Genomic DNA, 14,527 nt, shown 5'->3' on the forward strand with positions numbered 1-14,527 from the left:
TAGACGTATTCGGCATTGTCTTTATCGATGCAAGTGGGAGGTTTCTCTTTGCTATTTTCCAGGTTTCGACTTCACATACTTCGCTAATAATCAATATTAACAGCTAAATATCGTTTTCCCTCGCGTCACCGGCTATACTGTAGGGCAGCGTGCCTGTTTCGTTGCCCCCGCTCACCCGGGAGTGTTTGTCACTGCAGTAACAACTGCCGCGTGTGCTTCCATGGCGTTGATGCGCACTTGCTAAGGAATAATAACAACGCAATTCACATTTTTCGTCCCCGACCCCATACTATGACAACGCGTGATTATCGCAACAATAGAGCGGAATGATGTAATGAAGCTCCGCTACCTATTGACTAAGTGATTGGTGGAAATCCGAATCCGTTGCAGCATTTGACATTTACAAAGATGTCAAAAGTCGAAACTGCAATACACAAATTAGCAAAATCCTTAACGACCCAAAGCAGACAAGCGCAACTCTTCTCCGTTGTTCCGCTCAGTGTTATTCAAGTCACCCGCACCTTTCGTTCGGAAACCAGCGTGAGTGACCTTAGTCGTACAGTTTGCATCTTCGCTCAGAGCAGTTCGTTATTGACACTTCCTCGGGAGAGTGCTTTAATCACAATCCTAGGCAAATTGCTATCTAAACCTGAATGTTGGCAGCGTGAAATACGGCGTCGTTTAAGACGTGGGTAATTTTTCGCTTAAAACCATTTTCACCCTCGCCAGTAAAATACACCCACACGCGACATTGATGCTGCAAGCATCGTCTGCATGAACTACATTATGCTGTATGGAAGGGGTTCTGTGCTAACTTGATGGAGAACATACGCACGGTAATTCACTGTGATGGTTTTCAGTGGGCGCACCCAGGTGAGGACGCGCTTTTCTAATGAAACATGCAGTGGCTGTTTGTGCTCAGTGCGTTACAATAAAGGTTAGAGTACGACTTACGTAACGCGCACAAAAATTTGCTTCTAGGAATGCCGAAATCCACAGAAATCATGCGACAGAAATCTGAAAAGTTTCCACTCAGTGCCTATTATGACAACCACACAAGCTATTGCAAGTTGGCAGTTTTGTTAACGCTGCGGTAATACATCTGATCGCCACGCTGGGTACCCAGGCTGCATACGAAATTACTGGATGTTTTGTTTTTTTCGCCGACTTTCTTGGTGTGATGGTTTGCCTTGCGAGACGAAGTACTTTTCGCCACTTACATCTGAGAAGTCAAGACGCCACAAAGCAGGTAGCACGCACTGCTACAAGCGCTGGACCATCGGGTCATGGTTTGGTTAAGTTTCTTCCGCCACACTGAAGTGCGCTACGGAGAACGTGTAGAAACAGCTCAATAAAATATATACACTGTAAAATAATTTACACCCTTTTTCACTTTTTAGGGTGTAAATTATTTTAACAGTGCTATATATAGGAGCCGACAGCCTATTAAATCTGGCTGTCGAGCGGCAGTGAAGACGCGTCGGAAGCACTTCCGTAAAAAATGCTGAGAGAAAGAAAGAATTCAACTGAGGAAAATAAAATTATGTACAGATCCCACGCACTGCAGGAATCTATATAAGCGAGGCTTTCCGTGCTGGCTGCTTTGCTTGACGATAATTAGCGGTGGTGCTGACAAGGAATGCTTAATTTCCTCAACTTCCAGTCGAACCCGACATCGGTGAGTTGATGTTAAACGTTACCTTGCGTGCACCACTGCTGTTTGCCTGCGTACTATAAACAGAACACACAAGGAGAGGGGTTTTCTTGAGGCATTGTTGTGCGCTATAGTTCTTAACCTCGGGGAGCGTTGAGCATTGTCGGTGCCTCACATGGCATCGTCGCAGTAGCAGGAAACATTTAAATTGGTTTCGTGGCTGTGTGTGCCAAAACCACAATCGGATCGTGAAGCACGATGCAGGGGCAGACTGTTGCTTAATTTTGACAGTGTGGTGTTCTTTAACCTGTCATAAGATCTATGTGGACGTGCGTTTTCTATTTCACCCCGGTCAAAAAGCAACTGTCGCTGTCTTCATCAAATCCGCGACCTCGAGCGATGCCATAGCCACAGATACCGCGGCGGGCACAGAAGTGTTGATTTGATGTGCCACCGCTACCATAGTCTCGCCCGGACCCGGCACTGCGCTTTAATTATGCGGCTCTGCTTCTTCACGCCCTGCGCAAGTTGTCCGCTTGACATACTTGCCTTGGTCTTTATTTTTCAAAAATATCAGAAACGTACCGTGCCGCACTTTGAACCTAAGTTTATCCAGTTTTCCTGGAACCCCTCTCGTGTTCTCACGTCTTCTTTTCGCTATCCCCCCCTCCAACCCCCTTTGTATGAAAACGGCCTCTTCTCCTACATCCTCTCTAAACTTCTATATACGTCCCCTCTGAAATCGCACCTTAGTAATAAGGTAAGCGCGGCATTTTCTGGAATGATTGTGGAGGGGTCACGGATAATTCAGTAGTCAAGAGGGGGATGGGATTGCGACCAGGGAGCTCCAAAGCGCATTGTGCACATTCGACGCGGTGAACTCCGAACAAGTTTCTGGCGTCGCCTTCTTTTTTCTCCCTCGCCCCTGTCCTGCATGCAATGCTCGAGCCCAAACACGACGTGGTGGGCCAGACAGCACCAGTGGGAAAGTCGAAAGAAGAGGCAAATAAAGCTTCCCTTTGAATAAAGTTCTAAAGTATTCTAGACGTTTCTAAGCAGTAACTGCCTTCGTGACAATCTCAATCACGAATGCCACGGCACTGCAGCTCCGCCATGACCTGTAGCCATCAGCAACACAAGCAAGACATGTGTACCACGTGCGAGTTGGTTATCGGCTGTTACTCGTCGAAATTGTCCTCTATTTTTTATTCTGAGCGTCGTTACCTTTTTTCGTCCCTTGTGGCATTTACGAAGTAGGTTAGAGAAGAACAGCACCGCCGAGCGGCGCTGCTGTGCCAGCGTGAGAGCGCTGCATGCGGGGCAAAAATCAACTAGCGGGCGTACACCTGTTCCACCTCTCGTTCACGCCGCCTTGATTGCCTCTTGCACTGCACGTGTTTGGGCACGTTTCGCACCGCGCGCGGTGTGTGCCTACGTGTGTGTGCGTGGATGTTATTCGAAGGACGATGTACACGCTTCCATTTGCCTTTATGAAGATCGGTGCGCTTGACGATTACTTTCATGGCTTCAATGCGGCTAAAACGCAGCATCTGCTTAGCCATGTAAGTGACACTGAGCAGGCAACTGGAAACATCTTCTCTGCCGCCGGAAAAGTCGTCGGCACATACGATGCGTGTTTGCTAAAGTCATTTTTTGCAATTCCCCACAATATGGTTGCCACAAATTCGTGTTGTCTCTGATGGCGACAACGGCCTTCTATTGACACTGTCCGGAAATAAACAAAATATATCGCCGCATAGCAGAAGTACGACATGCGCACACAACTTTAGCTAGTAAGACCCCTACAATATAGAATAGACGCAGCCATGTAAACAGATTGGCCATTTTTTCACAGTGCTCAAGGAACAGAAGTTGAAAGTATTAGTAATCATTTCTGCTTCAGCAATGCCGGCGCGACCAAAACGCGGGCGTCTGTCGTCCAGTAACTCGTTCGATCCGTGCAGTGGTGATGCAGGAATGAACTCCGGTCATGTTCCATGCATCGTGCGCATATTCAATTTTTCTGCATTCATGAATTTCGGCCACTGCCAGCGCATACAAAAGAAGTTGTTTCCATTCTTGGGCAGCGAAAACAAACGAAACACGTGAAAGAAGACGGGACAAACGTTGGTCGAACAACTGAAAGCTTCTATATTAATAAAAGGATTAAATACCTTGTAATCATGAGATTCATGTGGATTACATGTAAAAGCATCATACACTCACGAGTGATTAATGAACGAGATGGCTTCGTTTGCCAGTAGTTTACTTCTTTCGGCGCACCGCAGTAGTCCATGTCTGTCGTCTGCTTTTTTTGCATCATTTTCTTGTGAATCGGCAGAATTTCACTGGTGGATGAACCCTTTCGTGTTTACATTGCTGTCTTGACAGTGAACGACACAATAATAATCTCCAGTCATCCGAAGAGGCGCCGTCGCAAAAAAAAAAAAAAAAAAAAAACACCGAAGTTTCGAGCGCAGCTCGAACTGAGCGCGGGCGCGGCCTTGAAGGGAAACGGCAGAAACGTACACCCGTCGGAGGGGAAATCGTTCCGCCAGGGGAGAAACGAGCGCTGGCGTCTCGGATAAAACTCTGCGTGCCGGAAGTTTATACCCTGTGGTTTATGTTAAATGTTTATGGAGGAGACACTGTAGCACTGACACATATCTCTTAATTTTTTTTTTCATTGATAGAATATAAGATGTTGATGCTTATTTAATGTACCCTTTGCCCGTATATGGGTCTAGCCTACAACATACCGGGTACAAGATTACATATCAAATAACTTTTTCATACAAGCACCAGAACTTGTCAAGCAACGTTTTCACAGCAACACTATGCCGCCGAACCAAATCGCACGTGGTACACATGTCTTGCCTGTGTTGCTGATGGCAACAGGTCATCGCGGAGCTGCAGTGCCATGGCATTCGTGATTGAGATTGTCACGAAGGAAGTTACTGCTTAGAAACGTCTAGAATACATTAGGACTTTATTCAAAGAGAAGCTTTATTTGCCTCTTCTTTCGACTTTCCCACTGGTGCTGTCTGGCCCACCACGTCGGGTTTGGGCTCGAGCATTGCATGCATGACAAGGGCGATGCAGAAAAAAGAAGGCGACGCTAGAAACTTGTTCGGAGTTCACCGCGTCGAATGTGCAGAATGACCTCTGGAGCTCCCTGATCGCCAGCCCATCCCCCTCTTGACAGCTGAATTATCCGTGACCCCTCAACAATCATTCCAGAAACTGCTGCGCTTGCCTTATTACTAAGGTGCGCGTCCAGAGGGGACGTAGATAGAACTTTAGAGAGGATGGGGGAGAAGAGGCCGTTCCCATACAAAGGGGGTTGGAGGGGGGGAGGGATGGCGAAACGAAGACGTGAGAACACGAGAGGGGTTCCAGGAAAACTTGACAAACTTAGGTGCAAGGTGCGGCACTGTACGTTTCTGATATTTCTCAAAAACAAACACCACGGTGGTATGTCAAGCGGACAACTTGCTCAGGGCGTGAAGAAGCAGAGCCGCACTATTCTAGCACACTGCCGGGTTCGGGCGAGTCTATTTATATATATATATATATATATATATATATATATATATATATATATATATATATATATATAGATATATATATATATATATACGGTAGCGGTCTCACATCAAATCAACACTTCTGTGCCCGCCGCGGTGTCTTTCTGGCTATGGCATCGCTTGAGGTCGCGGATTTGATGAAGTCGGCGACATTTGCTTTTTGACCGGGGCGAAATAGAAAACGCACGTCCACTTATATGTTAGAACACGTTAAAGAACACCACCGATATATTGTTGCTTACAGAAGGAACATTCAAGCACGTAAATCACATCCGAACTAGTACAAGCCAAGCTAGTTTTCACTTCGAGTGTATAAATATCTGCTGTTATATTAATTTTAATGTCACTTTGAAGGTGCCTGCAAGTTTTTGCACTTGAGGCGACAAATTTTTTTATGACCAGGAAAGGATGTTGGTTGACTTTTGAGCGCAGCGACATGTGTTTAAGGTTTCTGTTGCAGCGATAGGTAACCCTTGGTACATCCGGGAAGGCGTTTCTCAGACGCTCCTTACTTGATAATATTGGTTGGTATTTTCGTACGATGTTGTTTATGTTTGAGAGGGCATTAGAATATTTTGTTATTAAGGCTGGCGGGCTGTTAGATTCTGGTGCAGGGTGTTCCTTAGATAATTCCGACTGTCTCTCGAATTTTGACGCGACATCATAAGCTGTGTCGAGAATAACTTGTTGACAGTTTCTTTCAGCTATAGCGTTGTTAGGGTCGTTTAGGTGGTGGATTTAATAGTTATTTTTTCTGCAGATTCTTCTTATTCGTTTCGTTAGTCCGAGAAAAATTCATTGCTTGCAGTTTAACGGGTGATGACTGTTGTAATCTAAATATTGCTGGCTATCCGTAAGCTTCTATAAAAGTGTCGTCCTGAGTTTTCCGTATTCTATGTAGACCGTCGTCTCGAGGAAGTTAATTTGACTAGTAGACTGGTGAGCAGTAAATTTAATTCTCGGGTGAAAGCGATTGAAAAGGTGAATTAGGTCGGTTAATGCGCTCGTGCTGTGTTCCCATATTATAAATATCTCCTCAATCTAAGGAAGATAGGTGTGGGATTTAAAAGGGCAGGATTTCAACAGGTTTGCTTCAAGCTCTAAGATGAATATGTTCGCATACGTGGGAGCAAATGCTGTTTCCTTGCTAGTGCCGAAAGTTTGCAAGTAGCGAATAGAATGGAATTCGAAATAGTTGAACGTGAGAACTAACCTAAGGAGCGATAGGTAAACTTCAGGAGCGTGTGCTTGGGGATTGATTGCGAGGGATTTTGATACGGCTTCGATTCCTTCACTAATGGGTATGTTATAGTGAAAAGAGTAGAAACATCCAAAGTGACTAGAGTAGCGAGGTCCTAAATGATTTGGTTAAAGTTGGTGCAGTCGATAATTCCAAGGAGGTGCAGCGTGTCTTGAACAAGTAATGGGAGGGTGGTGGACATGTTGGCAGGTGGTTATTTAGGAATATATATAGACACTCGATGGTTGTGTCGTTATTAGACACAACAGGCCAACCTCGAATTTCTGCTAGGAATATTTCTTCGACGGGAACATCATGTATTTTGAACAAGTTCAAAACGGCCTGCTTCTTTCTCCTTGGGCATGATGAGGTGATATTCAGCTTTTGAAGAATGATCAGATGTCGCACTCTAGTGACACCTGCGGCAGGAAGGACGTTCCACGTCCGCCGCCAAGGTTTCCGAATGGTGGCGCTGGCTAACACTCCCAAAGTTCTAGTAGTAACACAAACTCCCATGAAAGTGGATGGGGAAACCGCGCCGTGGTAGCGCAATTGGTTAGAGCATCACACGCGTAATGCGAAGACGTGGTATCGTTGTTACAAGTTGTTTTCTCATCGACTTTCACTGCTGCTAATTTATCATTTATTTACCTCAATTAGCATGTACAAGTAATTTCCCCTATGTTTTCCTTGGTGTCTTTTTCGTTGGTTTCTCATGATATCACTAATAAAAACCGCGCCCCTTGGTTAACCCCATTTCTACTCGTTAGAACTCTATTCAGTTGTTTTTGGAACTGAGCGAATGCCACCTCCAATTCCTGTCACGTGAAAACCCTTCTTCTTGACGTCGGAAGGAACGTTGAACTTGGCGCGCATGTTGGAACTCTTGGTACAATAAAAATACCATTGTTCGTGGAGCTCTCAAAGAATTGCCGCTCTGAACTGCAATTATCGAGTCGACAGTTACTCAAAAGGACAAAAGACAATGCGCGAGACAAAGTCTTTGTGTTCCTACATGGCACTATTGTCAATATATTTATGCAACACCAAGCTATCGCATTCGCGCGATCACTGTTATTGCATCACACTATGTGATATAATACGTGTATTATGAACTCGTGTGTTTTATGAACTCTGAAGGCAAGGACATGGTTTGCATAAAATGCCGACCGCTGCCACCTGCTCATCCTTGTTGACGCCGGTTTTTCATGCACATGCTCCGCCTCTTTGTGACGTCACCGAGCAATGTCCTATTATGCATTCACGTATATTTGCCACGCTAATAAACTGAAACCTACGTACCGATCGATATGTGCCTTGACAGTGACGGCGTACGAGGAAACGGAAGCGATGCATCATCATCATCATCATCATCAGCCTGATTACGCCCACTGCAGGGCAAAGGCCTCTCCCATACTTCTCCAACTACCCCGGTCATGTACTAATTGTGGCCATGTTGACCCTCCAAACTTCCTAATCTCATCTGCCCACCTAACTTTCTGTCGCCCCCTGCTACGCTTCCCTTCTCTCGGAATCCAGTCCGTAACCCTTAATGACCATCGGTTATCTTCCCTCCTCATTACATGTCCTGCCCATGCCCATTTCTTTTTCTTGATTTCAACTAAGATGTCATTAACGCGCGTTTGTTCCCTCACCCAATCTGCTCTTTTCTTATCCCTTAACGTTACACCTATCATTTTTCTTTCCATAGCTCGTTGCGTCGTCCTCAATTTAAGTAGAACCCTTTTCGTAAGCCTCCAGGTTTCTGCCCCGTACGTGAGTACTGGTAAGACACAGCTGTTATACACTTTTCTCTTGAGGGATAATGGCAACCTGCTGTTCATGATCTGCGAATGCCTGCCAAACGCACCCCAGCCCATTCTTATTCTTCTGATTATTTCACTCTCATGATCTGGATCAGCAGTCACTACCTGTCCTAAGTAGATGTATTCTCTTACCACTTCCAGTGCCTCGCTACCTATCGTAAACTGCTGTTCCCTTCCGAGACTGTTAAACATTACTTTAGTTTTCTGCAGATTCATTTTTAGTCCCACCCTTCTGCTCTGCCTCTCCAGATCAGTGAGCATGCATTGCAGTTGGTCCCCTGAGTTACTAAGCAAGGCAATATCATCAGCGAAGCGCAAGTTACTAAGGTATTCTCCATTTACTCTTATCCCCAATTCTTCCCAATCCAGGTCTCTGAATACCTCCTGTAAACACGCTGTGAATAGCATTGGAGAGATCGTATCTCCCTGCCTGACGCCTTTCTTTATTGGGATTTTGTTGCTTTCTTTATGGAGGAGTACAGTGGCTGTGGAGCCGCTATAGATATCTTTCAGTATTTTTACATACGGCTCGTCTACACCCTGATTCCGCAATGCCTCCATGACTGCTGAGGTTTCGACTGAATCAAACGCTTTCTCGTAATCAATGAAAGCTATATATAATGGTTGGTTATATTCCGCACATTTCTCTATCACCTGATTGATAGTGTGAATATGATCTATTGTTGAGTAGCCTTTACGGAATCCTGCCTGGTCCTTTGGTTGACGGAAGTCTAAGGTGTTCCGGATTCTATTTGCAATTACCTTAGTAAATACTTTGTAGGCAACGGACAGTAAGCTGATCGGTCTATAATTTTTCAAGTCTTTGGCATCGCCTTTCTTATGGATTAGGATTATGTTAGCGTTCTTCCAAGATTCCGGTACGCTCGAGGTCTTGAGGCATTGCGTATAGAGGCTGGCCAGTTTTTCAAGAACAATCTCCCCACCATCCTTCAGCAAATCTGCTGTTACCTGATCCTCCCCAGCTGCTTTCCCCCTTTGCATAGCTCCCAAGGCTTTCTTTACTTCTTCCGGCGTTACTTCTGGGATATCGAATTCCTCTAGATTATTCTCTCTTCCATTATCATCGTGGGTGCCACTCGTACTGTATAAATCTCTATAGAACTCCTCAGCCACTTGAACTATCTCATCCATATTAGTAATGATATTGCCGGCTTTGTCTCTTAGCGCATACATCTGATTCTTGCCAATTCCTAGTTTCTTCTTCACTGCTTTTAGGCTTCCTCCGTTCCTGAGAGCTTGTTCAATTCTATCCATGTTATACTTCCTTATGTCAGCTGTCTTACGCTTGTTGATTAACTTCGAAAGTTCTGCCAGTTCTATTCTAGCTGTAGGGTTAGAGGCTTTCATACATTGGCGTTTCTTGATCAGATCTTTCGTCTCCTGCGATAGCTTACTGGTATCCTGTCTAACGGAGTTACCACCGACTTCTATTGCACACTCCTTAATGATGCCCACAAGATTGTCGTTCATTGCTTCAACACTAAGATCCTCTTCGTGGCTTAAAGCCGAATACCTGTTCTGTAGCTTGATCTGGAATTCCTCTATTTTCCCTCTTAGCGCTAACTCATTGATCGGCTTCTTATGTACCAGTTTCCTCCGTTCCCTCCTCAGGTCTAGGCTAATTCGAGTTCTTACCATCCTGTGGTCACTGCAGCGCACCTTACCGAGCACGTCCACATCTTGTATGATGCCAGGGTTAGCGCAGAGTATGAAATCTATTTCATTTCTAGTCTCGCCGTTCGGGCTCCTCCATGTCCACTTTCGGTTATTCCGCTTGCGGAAGAAGGTATTCATTATCCTCATATTATTCTGTTCTGCAAACTCTACTAATACCTCCCCCCTGCTATTCCTAGTGCCTATGCCATATTCCCCCACTGCCTTGTCTCCAGCATGCTTCTTGCCTACCTTGGCATTGAAATCGCCCATCAGTATAGTGTATTTTGTTTTCACTCTACCCATCGCCGATTCCACGTCTTCGTAGAAGCTTTCGACTTCCTGGTCATCATGACTGGATGTAGGAGCGTAGACCTGTACAACCTTCATTTTGTACCTCTTATTAAGTTTCACAACAAGACATGCCACCCTCTCGTTAATGCTATAGAATTCCTGTATGTTACCAGCTATATTCTTATTAATCAGGAATCCGACTCCTAGTTCTCGTCTCTCCGCTAAGCCCCGGTAGCACAGGACGTGCCCGCTCCTTAACACTGTATATGCTTCTTTTGGCCTCCTAACTTCACTGAGCCCTATTATATCCCATTTACTGCCCTCTAATTCTTCCAATAGCACTGCTAGACTCGCCTCACTAGATAATGTTCTTGCGTTAAACGTTGCCAGGTTCATATTCCAATGGCGGCCAATTATAATATATGCGAAATTGCCTGGAATCTGTTCCTTCATATTTTTTTCACGCATTGCTGATCTAGGTAGGTGCAGTGCCTTTTGTGGACGCATCCACAACTGGCGCTCAACCAGGCAACAAGTAATTCAGTTTTCACTCGAACGGAGAACATCAAGTTGCATGTGTCAGAACTGCTGTAGCTTCTCTTGAATTTCTGATGAACGAAAAAAGAAGGTGCACAAGAAATTCTGATTTTGTCGTATGTATTTCGATGACTGTCGAAAACCTATATTATATAGCCCGCGCTGAACGTCATTGGTTGTCACGGTCCCGTCATTTGGCGTTTTTGTTTTGCAGTGCTGTGGCTTCAGTCGTAAAATTAGTTGCTTCTTTTGGGTGAATAGTCGATCAAGTAATTGACAACCTGTAAATTTTCAAGGCGCCTCTGTTACCAAACTAGAAACTACTTGCCTGGTCGCATGGCTGTAAAACAAGTATTTCATGCAGTACGAGCAATAAGCAATACCAATCAAGCAGGTGCACTTAATTTTGTTTGACCGCACATCGTTGGTTCAGTTACGCGTCTTCTGTCGTCGTCGATTGACGATGTGCCCGTTCCGTTTGACTTTTAACAGTGCCGCATATCAAGCGAAATTTATCATGGTTGCCGGCAAGGCTGGTCTTCGACAAAACACTCTCGGCACCACGTGGGGACCCACGTTCCCCTTTCTCAATCAGAAAGAAAGGGCGAGGGCGAAGCAGTTCCCGGAATCACACCAAAATGTACTTTCCTCGTAGTTCCCCAAGCTAGGCGAACCAGGCGCATTGTACACTGCCATTCATCAGATTTTAGGAATGTCAAACCCTTGCAGAGTAGAGGGGTGTACACGGTACAGGTATAATAAAGGCCAACATACTGAATGAGAAGGACACCCCAGTAACAGGGGTCACAGTAATTAGATCGAAACATCTAAACCGTCATACAGGTGCATCAAAGAAGGTCCATTCGAAGTCCGCGTTTGTCCGTTCAAATTTCAAAGGAGGAATTTGGAGACTGGAGGGCGTCCAAAAGAAGAAAAAAAATCGTAATCAATAAGTAAGTTCTCTTTCTTCTAGATGAAAAGTTACGCAGTTCCGACGCACGGTAGGAATGGATGTAAGCGAAGCTTTCTGGACTGGTTGTTTTGATTGACGATAAGATAGCGAGGGTGTCGGCAGCGAAAGCTTAACTTCTTTGCAACGCTTAGTGCGTTGATATTAAACGTGCCCTTGTGTGCACCACGGCTGTTTATATATATATATATTTATATATATATATATATATATATATATATATATATATATATATATATATATATATATATATAAATATATATATATATATATATATTCCTGCAATAAAGGTTTGTAAGTGGTGGCGCTGGCTAACACTCACAGGATTCACCTAGGAAACATAACTACCCATGAAATTGGATGGAGCATTAATTCCCTTTATTTATCGTTTCGTTATTTCATTTATTTAGCACAAGTAGTTTCCCCTATCTTTTCCTTGGTGCCAGTGTTGGTTGGCTTCTTATATGACGATATATATATATATATATATATATATGGGAGAAATTCAAATATGCGCAGCCATGCTTCTACAGACATTTGCTGAAAGCACCCTAGCTGAAATGGTGTCAATAACTTAGTCTATTGTCAGGTGGGAGCAGCTGGTTGAGAGGTATGCTACCATGGTTAGGCCTATTACTACAGCTTGCATTTTTTCCCTCAAGTACCGAGAATCGAGAGAGTTGGAATAGCTTCGTGAACTGTCAGCCTCTCTTTCCTTTTTTCTTTGTGTAGTTGTTGCACTGACAAAGGACGAATGAAATGCTGTTTGCCTACCTTGGAAAAGTTTACCCCTCCTTGGACGATGAGCGTGTGTCCCACTCTCTCTCTCTGCTGCCGGCATTTCTTCCATTGTTGCCCCAAACACGTCCAGAGATTGGTTAATTTTTCAAACTCACTCTCCAACAACTTGTGACCAATCACGACCCCGAAGGGAGGCACCGCTTACCAGGCTATAAAATGCACAGTGTGCACCTCGGCGACACTCTTGTCGTCTCTCAGCTCGTCCTAGTCAGACCGACGTGACGTCACGCACATCATCGCCACGAAAAGCCTTGACGACCTGCGGCTGGCCTTAGACGAAGCCAGCGAGGCGCCCATCATTGCCCCATCGTCTTGCAAGCATTAGCTTCGTCAAAGGCGCGCTCTTCAATCTCGTTTACCACCAACCACCTAGTGAGCCACAACTTCCAGAGAGGAACGGAGAATCTGTCCATCGCCGACCCTGCGACCGGACTACCGCTCCAGACGACGACAACGACTCAGACCGGGAAGACAGGCAACCTGGTTCTCCGTCGCAGCCATCCGGGTCTTCCGAGGATCTCCACGATAACGCTTACACCATGGAAGCGACCACGTACACCCTTCAAGGATACGACTGGCCATTCGTGAACGAGCAACCCATCACCTTCGAGCAGCGGTTGCCCTGGGTGCGCGTCTGCGCGAACTGCATGGTGGTTGCGGCCGATGCGGTGCTGCTTCCCTGCTGGCACACGCTGTGTGGTCGGTGCCTCGAAGACGCTTGTGATGGCCACAGCTGCGAACACAGGCACCGTTTCGGCTGGTGTCCCCTCGACGGTGAAACCTTCGTGGAGGAAGACGTCATCGACGTGTACTTCCCTCTGGAGAATCTTATGGCACTGCCGGTGCGCTGTTTCCATGCCAGTCTGGGCTGCCCGTTCAACGGAGTACTTGGAGAACTTCAGCATCACCTGCTGGAATGCATCTTCGGAGTTGGTGGCATCGCTGGCGCCTAGGCCTGGAGTCAACAGTGGATCAGTCAGCCCTGTGCCGCTTACCACTGTCCGCATAGACCACTTCAATTAGGTAGCCTGTGACCACGTGCGCTGAACTTCGAAGCAGCTGCCTTTGAAGATATGCCTGTACCGCTCGAGTGCGTAATAAATATTGTTTTCATTTACCGAATTGGCCGATTATTGGCGTGCCATACGGTGGTCGGCTGGAAATGGTCTGAACTGCTGCATCACGTTGATTAGGTATATACCAGGTGTTCTTTCTTTCATTATTTTTTTTTCTCATTTAGCATTTACAATAGAAAGCGGCTCGGAGTGCAGCGAACGTGGCCTTCATGCCACGAGGCTGGCTACACGATAGGTATATACTTGCCGGTATATAGATTCAATGCGTGCAAAAACTAGCAGAAACTGGCTTTATACATCGTCCCCGTCTGACACCATAAGCAGTGGCAGTGAGCGTATACGCGTTTTCCGCGTTAAAGAATGCTGTCGCGAAATGTTCGTCCGACACTGTCTCCAACATTTTAGAGGTACGTTACACGTATTCGCCATTGTATTTATCGATGCAGGTGCGACGTTTCTCCTTGGTCTTTTCCATGTTTTGACTTCACATACTTCGCTAATGAGGAATAATAAAAGCTAAACACGGGCTGTCGAGCGGAAATGAGGACGTATCAGAAACACTTCCGGAAAAAATGCGGAGGGAAAAGAGAAACAATTCAACTGAGGAAAATCAAATTATGTAGATCCCACGTACTGCGGGAATCGATGTAAGCGAAGTTTTCTGTGGTGGTTTCTTTGATTGACCATAATTAGCGGTGATGTTGGCGGCGAATGCTTAATTTCTTCAACGTTTAGTTCAACACCAGAGCGGCGAGTTGATGTTAAACCTTACGTTGCGTGCACCATTGCAGTTTGTTTGCGTACAGAACGCACAGTGAGAGGTGCTTGCTTGAGGCATTGACGTGGACTATATTTCATCACCTCAGGG

At 45.5% G+C, this 14,527-nt stretch overlaps 1 protein-coding gene across 1 annotated transcript; it reads left to right on the forward strand.

Moving 5' to 3' along the window:
• Window positions 1-13,122: 13,122 nt before the first annotated feature.
• LOC140213308 (TNF receptor-associated factor 6-A-like) lies at window positions 13,123-13,536 on the forward strand. The gene has a single exon (XM_072284517.1). It carries the CDS (start codon window positions 13,123-13,125, stop codon window positions 13,534-13,536), a length of 414 nt encoding a protein of 137 aa, XP_072140618.1.
• Window positions 13,537-14,527: the final 991 nt, after the last annotated feature.

The sequence above is a fragment of the Dermacentor andersoni genome, chromosome 9 (assembly GCF_023375885.2).
Source record: "Dermacentor andersoni chromosome 9, qqDerAnde1_hic_scaffold, whole genome shotgun sequence".
NCBI classification, from domain to species: Eukaryota; Metazoa; Arthropoda; class Arachnida; order Ixodida; family Ixodidae; genus Dermacentor; species Dermacentor andersoni.

What these genes read in the sequence shown, in the direction of transcription:
- LOC140213308 (XM_072284517.1), top strand. Translation starts at nt 13,123, where the DNA reads ATGGAAGCGACCACGTACACCCTTCAAGGATACGACTGGCCATTCGTG.